This window comes from Perognathus longimembris, chromosome 22 (genome assembly GCF_023159225.1).
Source record: "Perognathus longimembris pacificus isolate PPM17 chromosome 22, ASM2315922v1, whole genome shotgun sequence".
Classification (NCBI taxonomy): domain Eukaryota; kingdom Metazoa; phylum Chordata; class Mammalia; order Rodentia; family Heteromyidae; genus Perognathus; species Perognathus longimembris.
The window spans coordinates 27,422,940-27,436,722 of record NC_063182.1 but is presented as its reverse complement, the minus strand read 5'-3'; the positions used below and the strand labels follow the sequence as shown (position 1 = coordinate 27,436,722).

Sequence of the window (13,783 nt, the reverse complement as noted above, 5' to 3'; positions counted from 1 at the left end):
GAACCTTGGACTTTATGTATACGAGGCAAGCACTCTTGCCACTAGGCCATATTCCCAACCCGAAGAACTCCTTTTTTTTTTTTGGCCAGTCCTGGGCCTTGGACTCAGGGCCTGAGCACTGTCCCTGGCTTCTTTTTGCTTAAGGCTAGCACTCTGCCCCCTTGAGCCACAGCGCCACTTCTGGCCATTTTCTATTTATGTGGTACTGAGGAATCAAACCAAGGACTTCATGTGTAGGAGGCAAGCACTCTTGCCACTAGGACATATTCCCAGCCCAAGAACTCTTATTATTATTATTTTTTAAAGACTGAACTAATGTAATGTGCTTAGTGACAAAATGGATTTATATTTTGACCAGGTTCTTTATCTTTACCTCACACGGATAAAGTAGGTAGCCACACTGTTTGTAGTACTGTTATTACTATTTTCTTCTTGAAATAATACCGTAAACAACAAAAGGATGTCTGAAATTCAACACACCATAACTTACATAAAATTAAAGTTTAGCATTTTATTTAACTTGTATGGCAAGGATATTGCATTATATATAACACAAGCAAATAAAATAGCTTTAATTTATTACTTGTAAGGTGTGAAAATGTTAGAAGTGTCAGTTAGCCTGTTGTTTCTTCCCCCAAGTTGTTGTTAGGTTTTATTATCTGGTTCATGTATCTGTTACAGTTTTGGAAGTCTAGCCCTAGTATTTTAGCTGTTCAGAGATCTGCAATGCTCAAGAAACAGCAGCAGCAGCAGCAGCAGCAACAGCATCCAGCTTCATCTAATAGTGGATCAGAAGAGGTCAGTGTTCTTTATAAGCTGGCATATTAAGAGACTGGACCTCGTGCTTAATATAATTGCTTTGAAAGTGCAAATAAGAAACATATGTGTCACACATTTTGCATTATAGACATACTATCACTAATTATCTCCACTTTTAGAGATTAGTTCCAAATAGTCAATGAGAAATTTGTGCAATGTCTTTATACCAAAATTAGAAATAAACTAGTTGGGTATGTTGGTGTATGGTTCTAATTCCTTGTTTAGACAGGAGGATTGTAAATTTAAAGCTATAGCAGTATGCATAGTAAGACCCTCTCTCTAAAAAAAGTAAATACGAAATAAGTCGGTAATATACACCTATAAGTTATTTTATATATGCCCAGTCATCAATGAGGATATATAGCATTAGATTGTATTCATACATAATAACATAAAAAGCTTTAAAATTGTTTATTTTTCAATTACACGTACATATTTATTACATATAATATTTCATTATATGTATATAATGAGGAATAATCACCCCCAAGATGCTTGCATATAACACAGAGGTTATTATGTCTAGAATAACAATCTCGGACATATTTTCTGTTGGGAACATTGAACATCCCCCCACCCCCCCAATCATAGGGGCCTGGGGCACTGTCCTCTTGCTCAAAGATAGTGCTCTACCACTTTGAGCCACAACTCCACTTCTGGTTTTTGAGTGGTTAATTTGGACTTTTCTGCCCATGCTGGCTTTGAACCATGAATTCTCAAATCTCAGCTTCCTGAATAGCTAGGATTACAGGCATGAGCCACCTGTGCCTGGCCATTAATCATTTTGCAGTAGCTGTTTTGAAATGTTTAATTGTTGCCAACTATAGCTATCCTTACTGTTGTATAACATATTTAGAAATTATTACTCCTGACCAACTACCATTTATGAGCATGTTAACCATCCCCTCTCTATCCCTTCCTCAGCAATAACACAAAATAGTTACACAATAGTTTGGCTTTTTTTTTGCCAGTCCTGGGCCGTGAACTCAGGGCCTGAGCACTGTCCCTGGCTTCTTTTTGCTCAAGGCTAGCACTCTGCCACTTGAGCCACAGTGCCACTTCTGGCCATTTTCTGTATATGTGGTGCTGACGAATCGAACCCAGGGCCTCATGTATACAAGGCAAGCACTCTTGCCTCTAGGCCATATTCCCAGCCCCACAATAGTTTTTTGTATTTTGGGTTTTTTGGTTTTTTTTTGCCAGACCTGGGGCTTGAACTCAGGGCCTGAGCACTGTCCCTGGCTTCTTTTTGCTCAAGGCTAGCACTCTACCACCTGAGCCTCAGCACCACTTCCGGCTTTTTCTATACATGTGGTGCTGAGGAATCGAACCCAGGGCTTCATGTATATGTGGGGAGCACTTTACTACTAGGCCATATTCCCAGCCCCTACACAATAGTTTTTAAAGAACAGTTTTGAAGGGTAAACAACATAATAGTTCCTGTCTCAGTACAAGCATTCATGTTGTGTGTATGCACAAAAACATTTAGGGAAAACTATATGAAAAACGTGTGGTGAAGAAAAGCATTATTTCCAAGTTTGGTGTACCACAACACCTTTTCGGGGGCCATATTATACAGCAGACATGGTCTGCAGAGAGTAGATTGTTAGGTTTGTTGCAAAATGCTAATTGTGATGGTTGTCTGATTTTAATTTGAATCAAAAATGTTAATGCTTTAATAAATGGAACAAAACAAAAGGCGTTACAGATACTGTTGCTAGCAAAGTAAATGTTCAACAATATACCAAGGAAAAATTTGCCTACATGGCTAATTTTAATTTATTAATGAATGAAATGACACTGATTTTATTTTTCTCTCCAGGATTCCTCTAGCAGTGAAGATTCTGATGATTCATCAAGTGCGGTCAAAAGGAAAAAGCATAAAGAGTAAGCCATTTTGTAACTAAGTTGCTAATGTTTCTCTTCTTTTACAAGACAGTCCCCAAATCTATTTTGTAAATTCTTCTCTTTTGGTATGCTGTAAGTTAATTTAAGCTATCTGTAACATTTATCCTTCAGTGACCATCTGAGTTATTAATGCTACTTCCTTGTTTCGTACAACTTTTCTTTCTATATGTTTATAAACTTTAAAGTAATAACAAAATATGTTAAAAATTTTCTTAACTTGGAAAACATAGGCACTGAGGGCTAAAAGATGATTGATTTTATTAGGATTTTTATCTTTATTGTTCTACACATGAAATTAACATTATCTGCAGAATTCAACTAGAACTCAATGTAGTTGTCTTACAAATCATGATCCAAATACTTTGAAGAGTTAGATCACACTCTGGATTTTTTTTTTTTTTTTGGCCAGTCCTGGGGCTTGAACTCAGGGCCTGAGCACTGTCCCTGGCTTCTTTTTATTCAAGACTAGCACTCTACCACTTAGCCATAGCGCCACTTTCGGCCTTTTCTATATAAGTGGTGCTGAGGAATTGAACCCAGGGCTTCATGTATATGAGGCTATTACCCCTAGGCTATTATAGTTCCTATTTTTCTTGTTCTTCTTCCTTTTTTTTTGGTCAGTCCTGTGCCTTGAATTCTGGGCTTCTGTGCTGTCTAGCTCCTTTTGTTTGAGGCTAGCACTCTGCCACTTGAGCCCCAGCACCATTTCTGGCTTTTTCTGTGATTAATTGGAGATAAGAGTCTCTTAGACTTTCCTGCCCAGGCTAGGTTTGAATCACAATCCTCAGATCTCAGCCTTCTGAGTAGCTAGGATTACAGGCATGAGCCTACTGGCTCCTGGCTCTATTTGTTTTCATGTTATCCATGTTCGTTTTATTCATATGTTTATTAGTTCATTTATTTTTGATCTATATTTCTAAGGGTAGCTTCAGACTGACTCTTAACTTGAGAACTTCTGCCTCAGCCTCCTGAGTGTTGGGATTATAGTTATATACAGCTTATTTTTCTTCCACTGGATTCATGTGTCTAATGTTTAGATTTTTTTATTAGTTTATAAAATATCTTATAAAATATTTTCTATTTCTCATTTTATAAATCAATAGGGTACTTCTGTTAATGGATGTATATTGGATCGTGCTGCATGGAGCTTACTGTATCATGTTTTTAATCCTTTTATTGCTCTTCTGAACTGTGGCTTATTCAGATCTGTTTTATACTACCTCCCTCCTCCACCCGTGTGTGTGTGTGTGTGTGTGTGTGTGTTGCCTAGAATCAAATCCAAGGCCCTATATACACTAGGAAAGCCATCCCCATAGTGTAGTTATCAGTGCAAAACCATTGTATTTTGTGTCTCATTGGCTATTTGCCTTCTACCTAGTTGTTAGTTTTTATGTTTGAAAATTTTTTTGGCAGTACTGGGGTTTGAACCCTAGGCCTCATGCTTGCTAGGCAGCTGCTCTACTGCTTAGCTTTTTGCCTCTGAGTTCTTTTTTTTTCTCTCTCAGTTGGTGGTGATGCTTGAACTCAGGGACTGGGCACTGTCCCCTTTTACTCAAGGCTAGTGCTCTACCACTTTGAGCCACAGCTCCACTTCCAGGTTTCTGGTGGTTAATTGGAGATAAGAGTCTCATGGACTTTTCCTGCGCTGGCTGGCTTCAAACATTGATCCTCAGATCTCAGCCTCCTGAGTCACTAGGACTACAGGCGCGAGCCACTGGCACCCAGCCTAATATCTTGTTAGCTAAACTTAGCATGGATATGGAAAATAACATTTTATAAAAATGAGTTATTTAAGCTAATGAATAGATTTGCTTAGATATAAAAACTGTCATTTGGTGGAACACCTGTGCCTCATGCCTATCTATAATCTCAGAAGTTCAGGAGACTAAGATCTGAGGATTATGGTTTAAAAAAGCCACCCAGGCAGGAAAGTTCATGAGACTCTTATCTAGTTAATCACAAAAAAAAAGGTTCAATTGAACTTGTTTGCTTTGATATCTTGGTTTAAAAAAGCCACCCAGGCAGGAAAGTTCATGAGACTCTTATCTAGTTAATCACACAAAAAAAGGTTCAATTGAACTTGTTTGCTTTGATGTCTTCAATATAGTCAAAATTACTGTAAGAGAAGCAGAGCAATGGAAGAAAAGCAGTGGTAAAATAGGTCTGGGCAGAGGTTAAGTCTCTTATCTAAAATGCTTGGGGCCAGAATTATTTCAAGTTTAAGAATTCAGATTTTGGATTATTTTCATAGACTTTACCTCTTGAGTGTCTCTAATATAAAAATGCAGAGTTTGAAACGTGAGCACTGATGTGACACTACAAGTATTCCAGAATTTCATGCTTTCCTGTTAGGAATACTCAGTTGTAAGTATAAGAATTACAATGGCACATGCTTATAATCCTAGTTACTCAAAATGCTGGGATCAGAGGATTCAGGATTGGAGCCAGATCTGAACTGAAAAGTCCTTAACATACCACCTCCAATTAGCCAGCAAAAAGCCAGACAGGGGAAAGCATGCAGCTCTGAGTTCAAGCCCCCCAGTATGCTCTTGCACACAGACCCATGCTCAGACATATACATACACTCACAAAGAAAGAATTTAACATGTATCTTTCATTTGAATTTTATATAATATCAATATTGATGTGTGCATCCAGTATTTTTTCCTCTGTGTATTGAAAAGAAAATAGATTAAATTAATAGTAGTACTAAGGATGAGGAAATCATTGGAGATTAGTTGAGATGATAATTTTGGGAGTGTGTTCCCTATCCTATCCTTTACTCCTAACTCAGGGCCCCATACTTCCTTGACTTGCTTGCTTAATTGGTGTTTTACCACTTGGGCCCTCTAAGCTTTTACAGATGGAGCCTCATATATTTTTCTGCTGGGCTAGCTTTTGCTTCTAGACTTCTTATAAGCTAGGATTATAGGCATGAGCCCCCAAACCTGATGGTAGTGGCTTTATTTACATTTTTCAAAAAGCAATTTTAAAGGATTAAAAAAAAAACAACAACATAGCCACTAGAGACTAAAAGGAATTATGATCTTTAAAAAATTTGCTTTTTAGTGGTGACAAGTCTACTGTCCAAAATTTTTAACAATAAATCCATGAGAGTCCTTTAAATTATATGCATTCATCCAGAATGACTGTCAAAACATCATTTATTTGCTTGCCATTTATATGAGGATTGATTAAATGATCATTAAAACTCTGGAGTTAAAAAGGATTCTTTCCAGTGTTATTGTACTGAACATTGGGTGTTTTGTAATATGTATAGAAGCCACAGTATTATTTAAATTCAGTGGATTATAATTTATCTGATTTGATCATCTTTGTATTTTATTAGTCACAGTTTACTTACGTATATGTGAATGTTTGTGTTTTGTAAATACATATAGTGAAGATTGGCAGATGTCTGGGTCAGGATCTCCATCTCAGTCTGGTTCAGATACAGAATCTGAAGAAGAAAGAGATAAAAGTAGTTGTGATGAAACAGAATCTGATTATGAGCCAAAAAACAAAGTCAAAAGCAGAAAACCTCCAAGTAGGTGAGTATAATATTTGACGGTGCTAAAAACGATTTTTTAGGAAAGTTGTTTTTTTGCATATGATTTCTCAAATTTTGTTTCATGACTGCTTAGAGTATTTCTTTAAGACACTTTGTTTGCCCTGTATCTCACTAGATCTAAGTCAAAAAATGGAAAAAAGCTTCTTGGACAAAAAAAGAGACAGATTGATTCATCTGAAGATGATGATGATGATGAGGAAGATTATGATAATGACAAAAGAAGTTCTCGTCGACAAGCTACTGTCAATGTTAGCTACAAGGAAGATGAAGAAATGAAAACAGATTCTGATGACCTACTGGAAGTCTGTGGAGAGGATGTTCCTCAACCCGAGGAAGAGGAATTTGAAACAATAGAAAGGTTTATGGATTGTCGTATTGGAAGAAAAGGAGGTATTTTTCAAAAGACATTTCACTGTTCGCTTCAGTCATGCACTAGAGTATTATAAACTTTCCTGAAAATTTTTCAGTTTTGAAAGCTACTATCTTTGACTTTTTACTATTTTACTTTTTGAAAATCTAAACCTATGCTTTGTTAGCCCCTGATATTTCTTCACAATGTAAATATGAACAATCATATCCTACATTTTGGATTCTTTATTTCTGACTTGCGATTTGAGTATCTTGTTATATATACTTAATTAGTTGACATTTAAGGATTTTGGATTTCACCAAGGTTTTGATTTCTGCAAAGCTTTTTCCTAGCAACTTAAATATATTTTATATCTTATCTTGATTTAATGTTAAAAGATGGTAACTTGAAATTGAAACAATAATTTCCATCCTCATTATATATTCCTATATAATTTCAAGTAGTCCACTGCAGTTTGAAAGTCTTCTTTTCCGTAATTTTAAAACTGAGGGGATTAGTTTATTTGTAAAAATATGAGTGTATTTTGTTGTTGTTGTTGTATAAAAAACATAGTTTTTCCATAAATTTCTGTACTTGAGAGGTGATCTGTTTAGGAGAGTATTTTTGTATTTGTTATTATTGAAAATGAGTTGAAAGGATAATCTCATAACAGAACCACATAGAAAGTCTTACACTTTTGTTCTTAGCTACTGGTGCTACTACAACCATATATGCAGTTGAAGCAGATGGTGACCCGAATGCAGGATTTGACAAAAACAAGGAAGCAGGAGACGTCCAGTATTTAATTAAATGGAAAGGATGGTCCCATATCCACAACACGTGGGAGACAGAAGAAACTCTTAAGCAGCAGAATGTTAGGGGAATGAAAAAATTGGATAACTATAAGAAAAAAGATCAGGAAACAGTAAGATGGTAAATATACTACATGTCATTTTTATAGTAAAAAATTATTACTAAGCTTTTTTCATAAAAAGGGAGATGAAGTTAAGGATCAATTCACAGCTTATTTGTACTGTACTCCTCTCAAGGTGAAACTCTTTGATTGCTTCTTGCATATATATTACAAATTTATAAAGTTTGAATATAATGATTTATTTCTTTTTAATTTCTTATTCAAACTTAATTTAATTTTAAAATGGTCGGGCTATCAGAATGGGATGTCTTGTGCTATAGATAATATTTGGAAGTGTAATTTATTTTGAGGCAATTTTTAAGGCTGTTCCTGGATTAAAATTTTACAGGTTGAAAAATGCTTCACCAGAAGATGTGGAATACTATAATTGCCAGCAAGAACTTACAGATGATCTACATAAACAGTATCAAATAGTGGAGCGTATAATTGGTTAGTATTGATTGAGTCTGGGAAAGTATCATTTAGTTTAGTTGGTTTGTTATGCGATGTGTATTGCTTTGTTGTGCATGATGGCCTTATATTTTAATCCTTCTACCTCAGCACTCTGACTAGCTGGGATTATAAGTGTGTCCCACCATGGTTGGCTATATTTTTACCTTTTTGCCCTTGACATCTATCTAAACATCAAAAATTAACTACTTACACATCAAATACAGTAGCTTACTCTGACTAAAATATAGCACTGTAGTTTACTAATTTTTATTACTGTAGTCATTACTAAGAATTAGTAAACCATAATCTCTCTTTGATGAGATTAAATGTAAATAAGATACTTAACTTTTTTTCACAGCTCATTCCAATCAAAAGTCAGCAGCGGGTTATCCTGATTATTATTGCAAATGGCAGGGCCTTCCATATTCAGAGTGCAGCTGGGAAGATGGAGCTCTCATTTCCAAAAAGTTTCAAGCATGTATTGATGAGTATTTTAGCAGAAACCAATCAAAAACCACTCCTTTTAAAGATTGTAAAGTGAGTATTGTTTGTAATTTTAAATTAGTGAAATGTGCTTATATACCATTAACATAAATATTTTAAGTATAGAGCTGAATCCTAATTTCAGACAGACTAAAGGAGAGAGTATTTCTTGGTTAGTAGGTTTTAGGGAAGTGAGTATCCTCTTAATTGCTTTGTGATCCTACAATCAACATTGTTTTTATACTAGGTGATGGCAGTGTGTAAGAAAGATGCTAAATTGGTGATGGTGATGGTTGTTGGTGTTCAATCATGCACAGTGACTGCTAGGATAGAAATATCTGTTTGATTTAAAAAATAGTACATATTGTCTCCTCAGGTAGGAAAAAAAGAGAGACATATAAGGAAGTATTCAGGATTGCTTTAACTAATAGTTTTGGGATTTTACTGATTATATGAAAATATTAGTGCTAGGTTTTTTGGTTATTGGAGGTACTGAGGATTGATTGCAGCATGTATGCCAATCATTGGTTAATCCTCAGCCCTTTTGTTTTTGAGGTAGGGCTTAACTTTGCCTGGGCTGGATTTGAACTCTTCATCCTATCTTTACCACTTGAATAGCTGGGATTACAGGAATGTGGCCTGACACCTGCATCAAGAGATTAGTGATAGTTTTAAGGTCTAGGAATTGCCAACACTTTTTGTTTTAAGCTTGAATTAAATTGGCATTGTTATTTTGAAATCAAATTTAATGGAAAAGTCCAGTCTTATTGTTTGCTTCTAAATTGAGGCTAAAGCAGTGGTTATGCGTGGTTGAACATGTTTGTGAGGTATATAAGGCCTATATATTTTGGCGAATACATTATTTTATGAATTTTACTTTTTTCAAAGAAATGACAAAATATTTCACTGAATTCTTGCTAGAGTCAGAGAAAAATGGGGTATTTGACCAAATCCTCTTATGTGTTATGTTTTGTGTTTTTGAGATAGCGTTTTCTTGTACAGCCCAAACTGATCTTGTCTTGCAAGCCATGTACCACCACACTTAGCTTAGCAAATATATTTTCAGTCATAAAATGCCTAACATGATGACTCAGGATGAAGTGTTAAAGTTTATAGCGAAAGCTAAAATTTTCATTGTGTACTCTAATTGCTTAAACTCTGTAATTGTGCATATTATTTATTTCTACTAAAGGTATTGAAACAAAGACCAAGGTTTGTAGCACTGAAGAAGCAACCATGCTATATTGGAGGGCATGAGGGTTTAGAATTAAGAGATTATCAACTGAATGGTTTAAATTGGCTTGCTCACTCTTGGTGCAAGTAAGTATATTTTGAATAATGTACTTAATTTGTGGGAATAAGACATTACTCTTCCACCTCAGATAACTAGATTATATATTTACAGATAAAACCAGTTAGTGATCTTCTCCTAGTAGTTATCTAGTGGTCACCCCATGGTGGAGCAGGTAAGGTCCAGAGACCACACTGTGACAAATCAGTATTTACTGAAGCAGCTTCTCTAGTGGATGGTCTAGAACTCCTTTAGGCTATACAAAAAAAATCCTTCATTATTTCATTTTAATCATTTCTTTAGCTTAGTCATAATTCTTCAGTTTAAAAAGAATGTGAGATTTCCCTTAGAGTAACCATAATGAAAAACCACAATAATATTCAATTGAAAAGTATTTGAAAATTTTAAGATGTTTTCTTATCTTCAAACCTTAGCTCTTAAGATATCAGCAGTTCCTTGATACGGGAATACAGAGCTTGGTAGATGAAATGTGTTGCTAGCATTATTCTAATGTATTACCCTGGGCTGCATAGTCACTGAACTAAAAGCTAGTCAAGAAGTTAAGAGGGGGAGAAGAGGTTTAAGATTAGGATATCTCTCTTTGGCCTTTGTAAATTCAGTTTTTCTGTTTATATTTCTCCATCTTGTCAAGGGGTTCCCCCCCCCCTTTTCTTGCAGAGTACCACCAGTTCTGCAAAATAGGAAATTATTCTCATTGACAGTTGTGAAGAAATCTGTTGGAGAAATACATAGGCAGTGAGAGTATAAGCAGCTCACTCTGTTTGCCATATTTTGGCTGTGTAAGCAGAAAAGGAGGATGTGTGAAGTAGTGGGCAGGGGATCTAGAGAGTGGCAGAAAGAATAAAAATTTTACAAATTAAGAATTTGGGGGAGTTTCCATTAACATGACCTTTTGACATTTTCTTTATATTAATCCTAGTTTGTATAAACAGCACTTAAATACTAGGAAGAAGACTCAATGAATTGATGTTACAATATAACTTGTTGCCGTTCTTAAAAATAATTTTATTCAATTTAAAAAAATCACTCATACATATCCAATCCATAATCTCTTCCAGTTCTCTCTCTCTCCCCTTCTCTCCCTCTCTAGTCATGGGGCTTGATCTCTGGGCCTGGGCGCTGTTCCTGAGCTCTTCAGCTCAAAGCTAGAGGTCTACCAGTTGAGCCACAGCACCACTTCTGGTTTTTCTGGTGGTTAATTGCAGACAAGAGTCTCACGTCCTTTCCTGCCTGGGCTGGCTTTGAACCATGTTCCTCAGATCTCAGCCTCCTGAGTAGCTAGGATTACAGGCGTGAGCCACCAGTGCCCGGTTTTCTTCTAGTAATTTCTAATAATGGTTTAGGCCTCCATTTTTCCTCTCATCTTTGGTGATCCCCACTCTTGAGAGTATAGACAACTTTCTACAATAAATTTTACTTTATGGTTTTTCACCTGTGTGCTTTCTAAATAACTTCTTACATATTTAATATGTCTGGACTCTACTTCTGGAAGATGATTCGTAGTATTGGCTTCATAATTGATTAAGGACAATACGGTGATCTTTAAAACCCTCTGGCCTACCATATTAAAACCCTACTTTTCCTATAATGTTACTGAGTACATCTTTAGCCAGATTATTTATAGTTTTAATTGTAGCTAATAAAATGACATGTTATATATAATTTTATGTATGTCATATAAATGGTTATACATGATATAATAAAAAATTTCGTGTTTTGGAACCTTTGTAATGGAGTTTTTGTTTTTTAACTTTGTAGAGGAAATAGTTGCATACTTGCTGACGAAATGGGCCTTGGAAAAACAATACAGACGATCTCATTTTTGAACTATTTGTTTCATGAACATCAGTTGTATGGACCTTTTCTACTAGTCGTTCCACTCTCTACGCTCACTTCCTGGCAAAGGGAGATTCAGACATGGGCTTCTCAAATGAATGCTGTGGTTTATTTAGGTGACATTAATAGCAGAAACATGGTAAGACATTTCTCCTCAAAGTAGAAATCTAGACATAACTTACTTTTAAGAATACATATTGTATTTTTTTGTTTATTCCAGCATACCAGAATAAGTCCAGTAGTCCATATTTAATTGGCTGTAGTAAAATTCAAATTTAGTTCAGTATTTACATGTGTATAATTTTTCCTTTTATATGGGTCATTAAATGGACTTAGCTCTTATGTTTTTTTTAAAATCAGAGCTCTTTAGTAAAAAATATGTAGTAAAATTGTTATGTATGAGATGTAACCTATTATGATAAAAATCAAAAGCATCTTGTATAAAGAATATTGACTTTTATTACATGAACATGTTCATAGGTTCTGAAGTATTTTGAATGGCTTTTATTTTAGCTTATATTTTAAGTAGAAGGGCACTTACAAAAAGAAATCTATTTATATTGTCCTGAAATTTTCCTTATAGATAAGAACTCATGAGTGGATGCATCCCCAGACCAAACGGTTAAAATTTAATATACTTTTAACAACTTACGAGATTTTACTGAAGGATAAGGTGTGTATTGGCTGTGTTTTTTATTTGGTGTTTATCAGTTTTCCTATACTATATGTTGTGAAAAGGATGAAGGCGCTTAAGTCATTTTAAGGACATTCTTAATGGTCCTTGAGCTAAGAATGTTCTTTACATTTTAAAGAGTTTCAAAAGATTAAACTTAAAAGGTTTTGTAAGAAGAATGATAGAGACCACATATTGGTCTACAGGGTCTAAAATATTATCTATCCCTTTTTAGAAAAGTTTCCCAACTCTTAAATGAATGTCTTTTGATTTATAAGTGAAGATGTCTTAACATATTTAAACGACCACGGTGTTAAGCACTACATACACTAAGTGCTTTGTAACTACGGTGTCATTTAATTATTTCATCTACTTTATAAGACACTTGCTATTTATTAGGAATTTGTAGTCCATAAAAATCATGCAATGAGTTATGCTATACTTGAAGTATGACACTGTTCCAAATTGACATTTAATAGACTGTTACATAACTTAGACTAAAAGTTTTTTTTTTATTTCAAGTGGTGATACAAGTTACTTGTACTAAAAAGTTTGAATTGACCTAGGTGCTGGTGGCTCACACCTATAACCCTAGATACTCAGGAGGATGAGGTCTAAGGCTCATGGTTTGAAGTTAGCTTGGTCAGGAAAGTTCCTAAGACTCTTCTCTCCAGTTAACCACCAAAAAGCTGCAAGAGGGGCTCTAGTGGTAGAACTAGCCTTTGTGCACAAAAAACTGGGGAACAATGTCTAAACCCTGATCAAGCTCCAGGACTAGCAGAAAAAGTAGTTTGAGTTTGTATTTTGTATTTATTCATGGCCAAAATTAGTCACAGAAGCTGTATTTTTCAGAGTGAATGTTTTTATTTGAAGGTTTAATAAATATTTAATAATTTTTCTTTGAAATTTAGAATTTTTTAAAGTTTGAATTTTCCCTATTTTTTTCTGAATACTTATTGTCTAAGTGATGTACAGAGGGGTTACAGTTTCATACATAAGGCAGTGGGTACATTTTTTGTACAATTCGTTACCTCTTCCCTCATCCCCCCTCCCCCTTTCCTGATTTTCCCCATTTTTAATACCCATAAAATTGAGATCAAATTGGAAGGGTAGATTTGAATTTCATTATTCTGTCAAAATATTAACTGTGTCTTTCTGTTTTTAAGGCATTTCTTGGTGGTCTAAATTGGGCATTTATAGGTGTTGATGAAGCACATCGATTAAAAAATGATGATTCCCTTCTATATAAAACTTTAATAGATTTTAAATCTAACCATCGCCTCCTTATCACTGGAACGCCTCTACAAAACTCCCTCAAAGAGCTGTGGTCATTGCTACATTTCATTATGCCAGAAAAGTAAGACATACTTGGGATATGCAGTTATATAATTGTTTTGGAGCTAATAATGTTCAGTGGGGGGAGAAATAGCATGATTAAATGAGTCACTAAGGGATTTTATTTCTCT

At 35.1% G+C, this 13,783-nt stretch overlaps 1 protein-coding gene across 1 annotated transcript in view; it reads left to right on the top strand.

Moving 5' to 3' along the window:
* Chd1 (chromodomain helicase DNA binding protein 1) overlaps positions 1-13,783 on the top strand; it is a 77,712-nt gene that overhangs the window by 22,734 nt on the left and 41,195 nt on the right. Inside the window, exons 4-14 of the mRNA XM_048331580.1 lie at positions 682-798; positions 2,642-2,706; positions 6,129-6,278; positions 6,414-6,688; positions 7,355-7,580; positions 7,910-8,010; positions 8,372-8,550; positions 9,689-9,816; positions 11,567-11,783; positions 12,228-12,317; positions 13,484-13,674. Coding sequence (XP_048187537.1) covers positions 682-798; positions 2,642-2,706; positions 6,129-6,278; positions 6,414-6,688; positions 7,355-7,580; positions 7,910-8,010; positions 8,372-8,550; positions 9,689-9,816; positions 11,567-11,783; positions 12,228-12,317; positions 13,484-13,674 — 1,739 coding nt within the window. The remainder of the gene's footprint in view (positions 1-681; positions 799-2,641; positions 2,707-6,128; positions 6,279-6,413; positions 6,689-7,354; positions 7,581-7,909; positions 8,011-8,371; positions 8,551-9,688; positions 9,817-11,566; positions 11,784-12,227; positions 12,318-13,483; positions 13,675-13,783) is intronic.